The sequence below is a fragment of the Danio aesculapii genome, chromosome 3 (genome assembly GCF_903798145.1).
Source record: "Danio aesculapii chromosome 3, fDanAes4.1, whole genome shotgun sequence".
NCBI classification, from domain to species: Eukaryota; Metazoa; Chordata; class Actinopteri; order Cypriniformes; family Danionidae; genus Danio; species Danio aesculapii.
In genome coordinates this window covers 56,849,801-56,863,802 of record NC_079437.1, presented here as the reverse complement: position 1 = coordinate 56,863,802, position 14,002 = coordinate 56,849,801, and the positions used below count along the sequence as shown (strand labels likewise).

General features: G+C 40.8%; 1 protein-coding gene across 1 annotated transcript in view; it reads right to left on the bottom strand.

The window, feature by feature from the left end:
• Window positions 1-14,002, bottom strand: part of LOC130221704 (BAH and coiled-coil domain-containing protein 1) — a 134,055-nt gene that overhangs the window by 56,150 nt on the left and 63,903 nt on the right. Inside the window, exon 3 of the mRNA XM_056454282.1 lies at window positions 4,894-5,076. Coding sequence (XP_056310257.1) covers window positions 4,894-5,076 — 183 coding nt within the window. The remainder of the gene's footprint in view (window positions 1-4,893; window positions 5,077-14,002) is intronic.

The following is a 14,002-nucleotide window of genomic DNA, read 5'->3' as shown; positions in this document are numbered from 1 at the left end:
GGGCACCTATTATGCAAAATCAACTTTTGGAAGCTGGACAGAAATATGTGTAGGAATAGTGTGTACACAGCCATATTAGAGGGATACAAACACATCAAGTATTTTATTTTTTATTAATTTTTTTTCCTAAAATTAAACCAGGATCCAAATCCCAGTTATTTTAAGGTGAAACGCGCCGTGACATAGCAGTGCAGTGTTCCCTGCCCACTGATATTGATTGACAGGTGTCTATTATGTCTCAATATTAGCACATATTATCATGTCCACAAGGCAGCATTTGGAAAAAAAACTGGGATTAAAAAATCTGTTCCAAAAATCTGTGATCTAGCTGCAAATAGGAACTGGGACACGTTGTATTTTATAGCATTTTGAACTAATTGTCATTGTAAATCAATGTGCCAGTTGCACTGTAAAGATGATCAAATTTAGCATTATCTCTTACTGACGCTTACTGTTATTGAACTTTGCCATAAACAGTAGAAAAAAAGATTTTTTTTTTAAAAATAAAGAAATTACAGTGAAATCTCTATGTATGTAACACTAGAAGTCAGAGTACAATGGAGGTGAAACCTCAGCCAGGCAGGCAATGGTCAAAACAGGAGCAAACTGTATCTTGAGGGTAATCAAAAAGCGTAGTCGTGGTCACAGGCAGAAGTCAGTGTAGGCGGCAAACAGGATATACAAAGAAACAAGCCAAGGATCAAAAGCACGGGAAGACTAGCCAAGGAAACACTTAGAAATGTTACATCGAACGTACAACAAATAAGACCCAGCACTATGTGTGTGTATCAGAGGTGAATATAAAGTCCAGATAATCAGTCCACGATGAGTTACCAGGTTTGTGTATGTGTAATCTAGAGAAATCAGGAACTGGCGTATGTGAGGTGCATGATGGTAGTTGTAGTCCAGTTCAGTAACAGATGTGTAGTTCTCCAGCGATCTGCAACTGCTAGGCTGTGTCCGAAATGGCATACTTCCATACAATATAGTACGCTAAAAACAGTAAGCGAGCAGAGTAGTATGTCCAAATTTTTAGGATTTAAAAAACAGTATGTGAGAAGTACCTAGATTACCTACTTCCGGTGAGATTTTGAAGTGCGCATCGGATGGACGTTACGCTAACCTTTGATGCACTGCAAGAGAACTCATGAATGGGAGTGAAGTGGCGCAACTGACGCAGGTATGTCATGTGATGATGACAAAATTGTGGATGTAGTATTTCCAAGTTCCATTCATACTACTGACATTCATACTGTATAGTACATACTTTTCTAACGGCTGAGTAGTACATTTAAAATCAAATGCAATACCTACTGAGTTTGTGCACAGTGAACTTTGTTTATGCATTTGTTTGTTGCTTATTCATCGTTGATTAAACTCCACAACAACTTCATGAAATAACCATTCAATCAACTTTGGTATTTGTGACTGGATCCGACATTGTGTTGTGTTTATTTGACCTCTTCCTCTCAAGGGACATGCCTGAAAAGTGGGTGGGGAGAACCTACTTTGAGTGGGCAGGAAAAACCAGCTCATTTGCATTTAAAGGTAAAGATGCAAAACAGCAACAATTCACTCCGATTCAACAATCGACATTTTCAACAATGTGGTAAAATAAATGATCGGGTTGGTATTTTGAGCTAAAACAGAGCCTAAGATGGAGCAAAAGGAGAGCCCCTTAAAATTCTTTTTAAGCACCAACTCCAGTGTAATTCCATAATAACTAAATGGTGAGTAGAATGGTTTGAAGAGAGCAGCCTCTGGCAGAGTTAAAGCTAAAGTAATTTGAACATAGACACAGCTGGCAGACCTGTTGGGCCTTTCCAGTGTTTCCTTAATTTCAGTTTCTCTTCTTACAAAAGAAATGCAATACAGTAGGTGTTTATGAGCTAAAGTGATCAGAATCTATGCTCTAAATTAATAAGAACTGTTGCAGCATTATGTGGTCATGCATCAGGAGACTAATACAGTTGCAGTATAATCCTTTGAGAGTCTAGTACAAAAGAAACCCATGGAAAATATGCAGTTGTTTTCCATATTTATATTTAAATTAATGAAAAGCTTGGGGCGACATGGTGGTTCAGTCGTTAGCACTGTTGCTTCACAGCAAGAAGGTTGCTGGTTCGAGTCCTGGCTGGGCCAGTTGGCATTTCTATATGGAGTTTGCATGTTCTCCCCATGTTGGGGTGGGTTTTCTCTGGGTGCTCACGTTTCCCCCACAGTCCAAACACATGCACTATTGGTGAATTGGGTAAACAAAATTTGTGTATGAGTGAACGTGAGATATAACATCAGCTGTCATATATGTTCTGGAGATGCTCCAGACTTAAAACTTGCATAGACATCTTCAATATACAGATTTGGATCTTAATCCCCTGACTTCCATTTTTGGGGTAATGCTGGAAGAAATGAACCTAACCACTAATTAACTACAAATTGTTTCCTTTTCCTCATTATTGGCATGATGCCTGATTCTTCTTAACTGGAAAAAGGCAAGACCATCTCACAAACACTAAACGGTGTCATATCTTAAAACTGAAGTATATGATCTAAGGCTTTCCTCTAGTATTTAATACAGTCAACCAACCGTTTCTATCTTACAGTGAATTCTTGTTGGTTAATACATCATAACTGAACCCAAAGTCATAATGAAAAAGGAGATGAGGAGCAGATTGTAAAAACAAACTAGAAATCAGAAATATGCTATGTTAATCATTTCAGTGCCATAATAAAATATTCACACAGGGAATGAAGCATGTTAGGATCTTTCAAAGCGGGAGAGACTGTCCCACAGGGTGCAGAGGATAGGTTGGGTAATTGTGCTTCTCGTTTTTGCTTTTTTTATGCAAACTGGAGAAAAGACAATTTGCAATTATCTTAAAGAGGAGCGAGCTGAATGACGCTGATGGCAATCCAGGATTCAATCACTTTCACACTGCGTTCTGCACAATTAAACTGCAATACAGATAATAGCTTGCCATTCCGCTCATAATCAGCCTTATTACTTAGTAACGCAAGCATTATCATCAGTCCTATTAAAATCGTCCAGCTTCCTTGTGAAAATAATAAATTTTCCATTGGACAGAGGAACAGACCACAAGCTATCACATCTCTGGGTTTTTCGTGAGTTCATGGCCTGGCAGGTAGTGCGTTATTTATTGGCAAATTCTGGATGGTCATGACATAATCCTCTACTAGTCCTATACCCAGACGGAACACCCACGGACCATCTGATGTATATTTACCATTTCTGATTTCTTAAAATCAGAATCTGGTTGTCATTTTCTGAAGTAAGGTTGGTGCACAGGTTTGACAGTTTATAGGTTTTATCTAGTTATAATAATTAATAATTCCTCACATTTATATAGCACTTTTCTGGACACTCAAAGCGCTTTACACATTAGGGGGACTATCCTCATCCACCACCTTTGTGCAGCATCCACCTGGATGATGCAACGGCAGCCATTTTGTGCCAGACTGCACACCAAACACCAGCTGATTGGTGGAGAGGAGAGAGAGAGATGATGCCAATTATCATATGGGGATGGTTAGGAGGGTATGATGGACAGAAGCCAGTGGGCAAATTTTTGAAGGACATCCTGGGATTTTTAACGACCACAGAGAGTCAGGACCTTGGTTTAATGTCTCATCCGAAAGACAGCTCTTACTGAGCAGTATAGAGACCCCTTCACTATACTGGGGCGTTAGTACCTACACAGACCGCCTCACTAACACGACTTGCGGCAGCAACCTAGCTTTCCCCTGTGGTCTCCCATTCAGGTACTGACCGTGTGCAGCCCTGCTTAGCTTTAGTGGGCGACCATGTTAAAGTTGCAGAGAGCTAGCTGCCGGCGCAGAGAGCTAGCTATTGTTTATCAGGCCTCTGTATTAAGACAAACAGGAGGTTTGTAAGGACACTGAGCTCAGAATTTTGGCCTGTTTCTTTTTACCTATATGGATTGATTACTAAATGCGATCTGCCTTGTCTTTGTCCTCCTTGAATTGAATTGCATTATTTGCATGTCTCTAAATCTCTTAATTTAAATGTGGCTGGCCACTTCACTAAATGAAACACCCTTTATCTTCTTTAGTTAGTGTTTCTTGGGCAGAAGTTTCAAAAGCAGGCCTTTTTGCCAATAGATATGCTCTACAAAACAAGTTGTCTCCACACACCTACTTCTAGTGTGAACGTCAAGTGGAACAGGGATGTCTTCCATCATACCAGTAGGAGGGTAGAAAAGAGTGAAAATAGACTTGGGTATAGTGATAACTGGCATGGGGATAGTGTGGTGCTCAGAGAGGCTGGGTTTTTGCGGATTACACAAACAGCACACGGATGAACTCCTAATGGTTTATGACTGTTTGGCACATTTGGACATGGCCCGGAGGGGATTTATGTGTGAATAAGTGCCGAGTGGCAGTGGGCATGTCTGGGCATCTCCTACTCTTGCTGTCTCTCTCTATATTCATCTCTCTGTGGAGCTATGTTAGTCTGTCATATGAAGGGATCAGGAGCCGGTGCTGGATGAGACTGGCTCTTGGTTTGGCAGGCTCGGCCCGGGTGTGGCTCAGGCCAAGCTAGTATAAGACGTGGTGGGAAAAGCCACACTGGCTGTGACGCAGTTGACCATTTAGCTTGTACTTCCTCAGCTGTTTTGTGTGTGCACATAAATTCTTGTTGATGAACTTCACAGACCACAAGATTCTTTGGCTGAACTTTTGTCCTCTTTCTGCACTGTTGAAAAATCACTGGGGCGGCACAACTCACAGAGACAAAAAAAAAAAAAGACAGAACTCCTTCCTTCTGATGAGAAAGTCTATACACACAAAAATGTGATGGACACATAACTAGATAGACAGATGAGCAAGTGAGTGAAATGAGGCATGTCTTACCTTCATGTGAGTGGGGGAACCAGATCTGAGAGGCGCTGGAATGAGGACCCCCACGATAAGGAGGAGAGGAGGGAGAGGACGGAGGTCTGGAAGAGTGTGGAGGATGTGAGGGAGGAGAGCCTAGACTGCTGGCCAGGAACGTCCCCATGAAGGAGGCTGAGGAATTGCCCATCAGACCACTGCCTGTGTGGAGAAGGGAAGGTTGTAGAGTGATTAGGTGTGCTCACTAGCAGCTGAGCACTGGGTTGTGGCACGATAGTAGCATACCTGAGCATACTGTTTCACATGCTTTTGCTCTAATTGGCTGATTTAACTACCTCAATAACTTTGTCTACACAATCTTGCCCGTTTTTGGAGTTTAATAATTTGATGGGATTAAAGTTGTCCAGAGTTTCCCATCTCTGTTTCTGGAGGTGAACTATCACTGTACCCCCCAACATTTCCTAATCAAACAAACTTGACTCAGCTCATCATATTATTAGTATCGACTCCAAGACCTGATATGGATGTGTAAGATAAGGGAGACACAAAACATAATGTTGATGTGCCTTAAGGAATGATGTTGGAAAATAGTGGTCCACTTTGTAATGTGTCCTGGCTAGGAACCACCAACCGACAGAAAAGGTCCATCACATAACCAGTGATCCTTTTTATTTTTAGTGGTACAAGATCCTGACGTTGAGTGCAAAATGAATACAAGGACTCTACTTGTTACAAAGCTCCTAAATTTCTCTCATTTATAGCTTTAGTAAATGACGTATACTATTCCTCAGAAGGTGTGTTTGTTTAATTCAAGACTAATAGTTGGATAACTCTCTAAGTAACAAATATAAAACTGACTTGCCTGTGCCCTAGGAGAATGTCTGGTCAGCTCAGAGGTTAGCTGGTAATGTCTGGCAAATCCATACATTCTCCTCAACCAAAAGTGGACACCCCATCCAGTACACACAATATAATTTAGCCCTGGGACATCAGAGTCCAAGCTGGGTTACGTCAAGCCATCACTGGACAGCTATCTCATCTCACAGATGACTGCACACCCTATCTTTCTCTCATTTCTGTCTCTCTCCTGTGAATTCCCTTCCCAATTTTCCTCCCACTTTGTCTTTTTTTCAGTTGTTCACTCTCACGCCCTTAGTTTTGCCCTGAATTCTACTTTCTTTTTCTCTTCATTTCAGTCTGGCTTTCCAACTGTGGTACTTTCTTTAGTCCTGCTGGTATTTCCACCAACCTCCGGTCTCATTCACATGCTTTCTCTATATAAAGAATCCATCCAGAAATGCATTAATCCGCATTTTGACCTCAGAGCTGCTGAATCAGTTTGACACCCTCAAGAACATCCCTTTCCACTCTGTGGATCCAAAGAATGCACCAAAACACATTTCCAACCACTGATTTGGAGAATATTAGCATGATGAGATCATTGCAAGCCTTTCCTAAACAAACACAATAATTTACAACCTTAGTAAATCAGCATTTTAACCTTCGACTTTACATCTTCAGTCTGGCATCATAAATTCTGATGTCTTAGCCTTTGACTGTATCATACATACACTTTTATTCATCATAAAATGTTTTAAGAAGTACTTTCTGAGCTCTTACTATAACCCTGTTTGCCTTTCTCGTCAATAGCAGCTTAAATTATATCAGCGATATAGCAATTGTCCAGTCTGAGCAATGCCCCATATGACTGTTTGATGAACTATTATTCATTACAAACTAACATTGAGATAGACACACTAATTAAGCAGGGTTTTCGCGGCACTCCCAGTTTTATTCTGATAGGTGGAATGAAGAGGTCTAAAGTTTGTTATACTCATCTTCTTAAAGGCTGATTTATACTTCTGCACCGAGAATCGTTGATCAGTGTAAGCAGGGTTGAGAGATGCATGAAAGCAGCGTGCCCGTTAGTGCAAGTGTTAAACAAGGGTCCAGTCCCATGGAGGATCTCCAGATGTAAACTTTTGTTTTTTGTTTACTTTTTAATAGGTTCCCGCCTCTGAATGGGTGAGTTTTAGCTACTTGTACAGTAAGATAGCATATCAGGTGCTTTCAGTTTAAACCAAACACCTGCAAAGAAACTTGACACAGAGGAACATAAAACCCTGCTGCCAGCTAGCGTTTCAGAAGTGTTATTGCAGAGCAACACAAACCAAATGCAGAAGTATAAATGCACAGATTCGCATAAGGCATGCATCGTGGGTCACGAAGATCACTCAACAGAAGTATAATTCAGCTTCAAGCCTGCAGACCCACCATGTTTTATAGTAACTTGCTCAAAGTAAATGCTTGTTTGACAAAATGGTCAAGAACAAGAGAACTGGTTATATTAGTCAAAAAACCTAAGGCTCACATAGGACACAAACATAATTGATTGAACATGGCAATTAAGCAAATATCTTGGGCTCCTATCATATTCCTGCCTGGTGTTAGGCTGCAAATCTGGGTGCATGTGTAGAATGAGCTGCTTTTGGATAAGGATTGTAAACATACTTTTAATAATTAACAGCTAACAGGCTGGACATCCTACCAACCACATACACTCAAAAATATTTTGGCCTTTTCTTCAAACTACTTATTTTAAAATTAGCTGAATTAACACAATTCTTGAGTTTTTTGGGACAACTAAATTGTTTTAAATTCCATCCATTTAAATTTGCATAAAAAAAAAAGTTAACTTAATTTGTGTTTTGGCGACATGAAGGAATTGTGTGGAACCCAAGATTTTTTACAGTGTTTCTTATGAAAGGTCTCTGGGCTGTTCTTAGACCAAAGGCAGGAAAACACACTGAATGGATGAATTTTACAAAAAGATATGACTGTGCAAGACAGTAAATTCATTATAATCTTCATTCAGTGATTTAATAATGCACAATATACATCAGAAAAATTGACCACAACTGTCAAAGATTTACATTTTTTTGCAGGTTTACTTATATGATCAACCTTATGAGGTAATATTTTACTCATATACAGCCAAACACACAAAAATGAACAAACAAGGCCCCAAACTAAACACCATACAAAACCGGACAGTGCAAGGCTAATGTTTAACAGAAGACAAGTACCTCCCTCTAAATGCATGCAAGAGAGCAAACACAGCCACTGTATGTCAGATGCAATCAATAGGTTGCACAAGAACAAAAGACTCTTTAAAATGTGCATGTTCAAAAGCACAATTTATTTCTGTGACAGGGAAGCACCCAGGAAGCTGGAGGTGGAGGGAAGTGGCCTTTTTAAGAACTAGTAGGAGGAGTATTGTAATTACAAACTTTGGACAGCCACCTACTTTCTTTTCCTGTCCTACAACAGTACCGCTTTGGGCTGTACCAAGACATAGGGCAGATGAAAGACACGACGGAGACTTTACCATCCCACTCACCCAACTCATGTCTCACTATTTCACTTGAACAACCTAGTCCTAAATCATTATAAACTCGCCTTGATTAATTGGATATGACACACATCTCCATACAGTAACATTTTTAAGCAAAAGCTACTGAGGTGTAAGTTTATTGTCAATGAAAGTTGACAACCAGGGTATTGAATCTGAGGTCTAAGAACACAGACTGGGGACATTCATTTAGCAGGTCATTAAAAGTCAGTGGTCTGTCATGCCAGTATAGTATTTGCATAAATGATCAGGTAAAAAAATCAGGTAAAGTGTGTACTAATCAGTGTCGGTCTCTGACACTAATGGAGAATAATTCTATAATACCATTTATAAACTGCCTACATCAGTCCACTCATAAAAATACCCATCCATAAATGCCTGTGATCCACACAAACACCCACAGGCATGTCATAACCAGCAGGGTCCTGGCACATCCTCTGTGTACACACTGGATTTTGTGTGCCGCCACAGTGGATGCCATGGCCCTACCACCCGATAATGGAAGCAAGAACGTTCATTCAGCTTCCAGTCAACTCAGAGGGAGGCGTCTGATGGTGTTGTTGTCATGGGGATAGCAAAAGGGAAAGACGATGAGTGAGAACAGCATGGCCTCATCCAAACCAGACGCTCTGTGGGCTGAGCCGGTCTGGGCTGTTGCTAACTTGTTCTTTTAGTCTGATCTGATGAAAGTTGAGTAGTTCGTCTTTTATTGGCGGTGTGAAGCCTTAGAGGACAATAACTGATCGTAGGCCTGTGTTAAAGGCAGCAAGCAACACTTGCACATGACATCGTCAGTTCAGACTCACTGCTTGGATTGCTCATATTAACCATGGAATCGTACCACATCACTGCTGAAAGCAGACATACACGCACACTTTGTAAATTGAATTATTGTTTACTGCTCTTTGCATCTAAAAGAGTTGAGAAATGGTTATCACATAACTATACAGATTACAGAAAAATGTGGAGTACTTCAGGACAACATGCTGACTGACATCAAAAAGAGCAGCTGTTTAACTGATATATGCCAACGACTGGAAACGATAGAGTAACTAACAACTGGATATTGTTTATAAATAGCTTAAGCAGCCCTCAAGTAATAGGCAAGTGTCTGGTGAGAAATGTCCTTGTTCAATTCAAACCACACACTGCAGGATACAGTGATCAGGATAGAAGCAAAAAAGCATTTTAGCAACAAGTCTCACTATAACTTACCCAGTAAAAACATCCCGTAAGGGTCACTTGAGTCCTCTGTTCTTTATTTACTATAGAAAACAGATGTTAGAGATTGATTTCAAGAACGTGGAACTTCTCACAAGAGCCTCGACACCTAGTACAATCCTCTTGTCCCGACGACCAACACAGAGAGAGCTAGCCCGAAGTCCCAAACCCCAGACAGACTGGGGAGCACAACTGCTTCTCGCCCTGTGACTCAAGGAACACTTCCTCGCTGTAAAAAAGGAGCAGGAATTTCAAATGGCTACTAAACTGGGGGGATTTCCTTATAAGAGTCAAAGCCATCTTGAAAACATTAGAAGAATTGGTAGCCAAACATTCCTATTGGTTTGTAGACAACTGGGATGGCGCTCCTGTTTCACAACGCTGGAGGGATGTGTGGAGCGGGAAGTGGAGGGACCCTCAAGGGCCAAGTTGGATGAGTGTGTGTGTGAGTTGGTGAGGGGGTGAGTATGTAAATTGGAGAGGGTCGGTTAGACAACGGTCCCAATTTGACCAGTACTAAAGTGAGTCAAGCTGGAGTGTTTCCAGGACTCTTGTGGGAAGGAAAAAACAGCACATGAAAAGAGATAGAGAGAGAGAGAGGAATTGTTTGCACATGCTTCCGACTCTCCACCATCTATGTGGGTATGGATGCGGTTCATCTGTGGGTGTGAGTGGAGGAAGGAGAAAAGAAAGAGTGAAAAATATGAAGAGAGAGATGAGTTTATGCATAAGGAACGGTAGGATAAAGAGAAAAAAAGATAAGGACAGAGGAAGTGGTAAAATGGGGGTTGTGTATGTGAGGTGACAGCCAGAGTTTACACAGTGGCTTGGTGGTTAGCCACAAAAACTCAAAAATCAAAGAGGGCTGGGTGACGAGTATTTCTTGTCTAAAGTTGCTAGTGGAATGTAAACAAAAGTGACACAAAGTTTCAACCAAAACTAATGAGACTTAACAAAACTTAATTCTTTACTTTCGTTCAGCCAACAAGATGGGATAAATCAAATTTGACCTCAGTGAGTCAACACAAGACTTGCAATGGGGCTGAGAAAGAAGCAAGTGCATCTACTTAATTTACAACCATCCCGGCACTAGGATACACGCTGTGGCAGGTTTGACTTCAGTGATGACCAGCACAATAGGTCCTGGCATACAAGTGTAAGTGTGCTAAACTCTCCAGAAACTGTACCTGGATGATGGAGGCTTTTAGCGGTCCTTCTGACTGAGCCGAGCCCAGTTTGATGAACTGTTGTCTGGTGTCGGCAGGAGGATTTTCCTCTGGGACAACAACAGATGCTATGTCATAATCCCCCCCCCCACAAGAGCAAGCTCCTGATTGGTTCATACGGTGCGAATGTCCGCTGAAGTTCAGATTTTCAAACTCGAGCGATTCGCGCAAAACGCTCAACTCGTGCTGCTTCATTCGTGCGAATCGCATCATTTGCGCTGCCTCATTCACGCATATCGCACCGCAGGATGTCTATTCACATCTTTGCAATGACTTAACATGTAAATCACTCGCGCTTGACGCTTCTTCCATGTCTGGTGGGAACACAGCATTAGAAATGCTAATGAACTAATTTGCCTTATTTAAATAATCTACACTTTTATTCTAGTAATTATTATAATTTGAGCAATAATGTCTATTTTTATTCCATGTTTCTGTTATTTATTTCTCATTTGCTGTATATTTTATTAATTTATTGATGTTAATATAGTACATACTTTATACATATCTAAATGCTTTGGTAATACTGTAAATGTCATGCAAATAAAGCAACTTGAGAGAGAGAGAGAGCAGCCTTTACCTGTCAGTGGCTACTAAGTAGCAATAAAGTAAGAGGGCTGGTGTCCTGCAGATTTTAACTTCAACTTGCCTCAACACACCTGCACTGATGTTTTTAGAAAGCCTAGTAAGAGCTTGATTAGCTAGCCTGGGTGTGTCTGATTGGGGTTGGAACTAAACTTTGCTGGATACCAGCCCTCCAGGACAGAGTTTGAGCACCCCTGGTTTAGAAGATTTCCAAGAAAAGTTTGATGTTTCAAATTTACTGTAGTACAACCAGGGGTCTTTGAAAACATGCTTTATCATGATTTTGGTTTAATTTTGTGGATACTTATTTGCTGAAAATGTTCTTCATGTGTTCAATACGGTTTGTAAGTCATGAGGTAAGTAAGAACATTAGGTAGGAAAATGATGAACTAGTTTTAAAAATGAGGGAGGGTTTAAGCTTAAGGAAAAAAGGGAGACCAAACAGCCACAAGCTGAATGTGAAACAGTTGTGAAAGAAGAATAAGGGACTGCAGTAATGTGTGTTCATACCTGCTGCATCAGGTATGAACTAGCCTTAAACCTTGAAATAATCCATCATTTCCAAAGGTGTATTTGTACATGGATCACACATTGATAGGGGCTTGAACCTCAGACAATCAGGCTAATGGATGGCTGTCTGGATGTCAAGCCCTGCAGAGGACACATTTTATGGGAATGGTAAATAACAGGACTGGACTGATCAGTGTCATGGCAGGAAGTTTAGCCTCTTCCAAACAATGATAGCTATCAAGAAGAGCAGAGTTTTGTGTGTGTGTGTGAGCTGGTCTATGTGTAATTTGAGTACATTTGAGTCATTCCACAATTATAGTGGCATTTCGATCTGAATCTTTCCATCATTCTATCAGTCTGTCTGTCTATCTTATCCATCCATCCATCGATCCATCGATCCATCCATCCATCCATCCATCCATCCATCCATCCATCCATCCATCCATCCATCCATCCATCCATCCATCCATGTTTGTCAGTTGTATAATATGGAGACAGCTAAATGTAAATGAAATGTGAGTAGGATGCTGAGCCTTGCCTTGTTACTATGGTGACGAAGAAGTTCCAAATTTGGATATTCATCAACACAATAGAAGAGGGCATTAACCTTAGTCACGATTTCATTTTCAAAAATGAAATCGTGAGCATGGAGGGTAAGAATATATGAAAGAGAACTGCAATCTAGATGGGAAGTCCACATTTTATGATATCTATCGATCCATCCATCCATCCATCCATCTATCTATTTAAAGATTAAAAGGCATTAAAGGGCATTTAAAATTTGTTGTACGGATACCCTGTACGGATCCAGGGTAGAACAAGACATTCATGCTTTGATAAGTAGATGAACAGAATTTTCATTTTTGGATTAACTATCACATTAAGGGCTAGCTTAAATGAGCATACACAGCAGCCATTGGCCTGAATATGAACAGATTCAGCCAACTAAACCCATGTCAGTTCACTCTCAGCCTCCCGAAAGCTTTACTACATACATCACCTCACAGGAGCCGAGATTCACGCCAGCTCCCTGCCATTTGGCGCAGAGAGGAGTGGACTCCCGCTACACAGTGTTTTCTCTCCAAACACCTCATGTTGTTCTTTCATCCCACTCTCACTTTATTAAATTCCACTCCTCACCACCAACTAGCATCCAGTCTATGATGACAGCAAGAAATGCTGTGCAACCTAACTAGAAGAATTTCATTCTTTCCAATGGAGCCGTACACACTGATAGCACAGTAGCAACCCAAATACAAAGTTTTTCATTTAGAACATATTTCTTTCTGCTCAAATCAAATATGCCTGTGCGCATCAAAAAAAAAAAAAAACTAAATTGGTTCTACTTGCTAGTTATGTAATAAAGTTAAGCAACCTTCAGTGAACGTACCAATAATGACAGCATTGTGTCACGTCACCATGAAATATTGTATGATCTGCATAGCCAATCAAAATGCAGATTTGTTTAAATGCAATGTGTGGATTACATAGATGGTTCCAGTGCTTAATTTGTGAATTGCGAGGTCCCAGAACAGATCGGGGTAACGGATCCGGCATGGTGTGGACGAAAGTGAAGAGGGTTGGGGAGTCGCGGGAGAAAGTGAAAGTGAAAAGCGGACAGGGGAGGAGGGCGGTTGAGGAGGGGGATCGGTAAAATGAGGTGCCGGATCCGGCGTGTTCAGTCACAAATTAAGCCCTGGATGGTTCCTTACCCACTTTTTATTTAAAAATTACAAAGCTTATATTTACATTCATGGATTTGGCAGAGGCTTAAAAACATGGCTTATAGTTTGTTCAGGTACAGATTTGACCAATTTATGCGTTCTCTGGAGCTGAACCCATGTTTGTTGTTATACTACAGGGATCTCCAAACTGGAGGGCTGGTGTCCTGCAGAGTTTAGCTCCTAATCCCAATTGAAAATACCTCATCAAGCCAATTAAACTTCCAGGCAGGTATGTTGAGGCACATTCGCTGTCGGAAATAACGACACAAGAGCTGTCACTGGGGTGGTACCTTTTCAAAAGGTACACATTTGTACTTAAAGGGTCCATATTAGTACCTCAAATGTATATCCGCTTGTTAAGTGTGTCGTCACACGTAGTCTCGATTGCAATTATATATATATATATATATTCTTGACTAATATCCGATGGCCAGAAAGTGATTTATTTT